Raw genomic sequence first — 1,051 nt, 5'->3', positions numbered from 1 at the left:
ACTTGATACCAACACTACCTCATCATCTAAACATGATATCAACACTACCACATCATTTAAATATGATATCAACACTATGTTATCATCTAAACACGATATCAAGACCACCTCATCATCTAAACATGATATCACCACTACCACATCATCAAAACATAATACCAACACTACCTCATTATCTAAACATGGTATCAACACTACCACATCATTTAAATATGATATCAACATTACCTCATCATCTAAACTTGATACCAACACTACCTCATCATCTAAACATGATATCAACACTACCACATCATTTAAATATGGTATCAACACTACCTCATCATCTAAACATGATATCAACACAACGTTATCATCTAAACTTGATACCAACACTACCTCATCATCTAAACATGATATCAACACTACCACATCATTTAAATATGATATCAACACTACCTCATCATCAAAACATGATACCAACACAATGTTATCATCTTAACATGATATCAACACTATGTTATCATCTTAACATTATATCAACACTACCCCATCATGATCATGATATAAACATCTAAACATTAAATTTTAAACATTTCAACCATTCAATTATCACGTGAACCAAGTTAGACTTATTTACCTTCTATTAAAAAGAATATGATATCCCATTATGAAATCAAAATTTATATAATCACTTTCAGGGGCAAATTATTACTAAATCATCGTTATGCTTGTAATATTTATTAATATATACCAAAATGATATGATTTGCACTTATAACACCATCTTTCTCAGTTTGAATGGCAATTTATTCCTTTATTGACATTTTTCTGTCATATGTACCCAAATCTGTCAAGTTAACCGCGATGAAGCAATAAAACGATTGCTTTAACAAGTATGATAGTAGGTTTGATGGCCTATAAATTTCTCTTAAATCCTAAATTCATTTCTTAAGCTAACAATTTGATGTTGGACCCCCGTCTCCATCTGATATAAGATATTCATTGATAAAAGAAGATAAGTTTTCATTACCCACGGTTTCTCAAACAATACATTGACATCGTCATATGTA

At 30.4% G+C, this 1,051-nt stretch overlaps 1 protein-coding gene across 1 annotated transcript; it reads left to right on the top strand.

Moving 5' to 3' along the window:
* Nucleotides 1-14: 14 nt before the first annotated feature.
* On the top strand, nucleotides 15-557 carry LOTGIDRAFT_124135 (hypothetical protein; the record flags this gene model as incomplete). The annotated part of the gene is made up of 1 exon (XM_009061111.1): nucleotides 15-557. A coding segment is annotated over one exon (543 nt), but the record flags the coding sequence as incomplete, so codon positions are not given.
* Between the last annotated feature and the right edge of the window lie 494 nt (nucleotides 558-1,051).

The sequence above is a fragment of the Lottia gigantea genome, assembly GCF_000327385.1.
Source record: "Lottia gigantea unplaced genomic scaffold LOTGIsca_46, whole genome shotgun sequence".
In the NCBI taxonomy this organism is placed as follows: domain Eukaryota; kingdom Metazoa; phylum Mollusca; class Gastropoda; family Lottiidae; genus Lottia; species Lottia gigantea.
The sequence above is the reverse complement of the archived record's forward strand: the minus strand, read 5'-3'. Positions and strand labels throughout refer to the sequence as shown.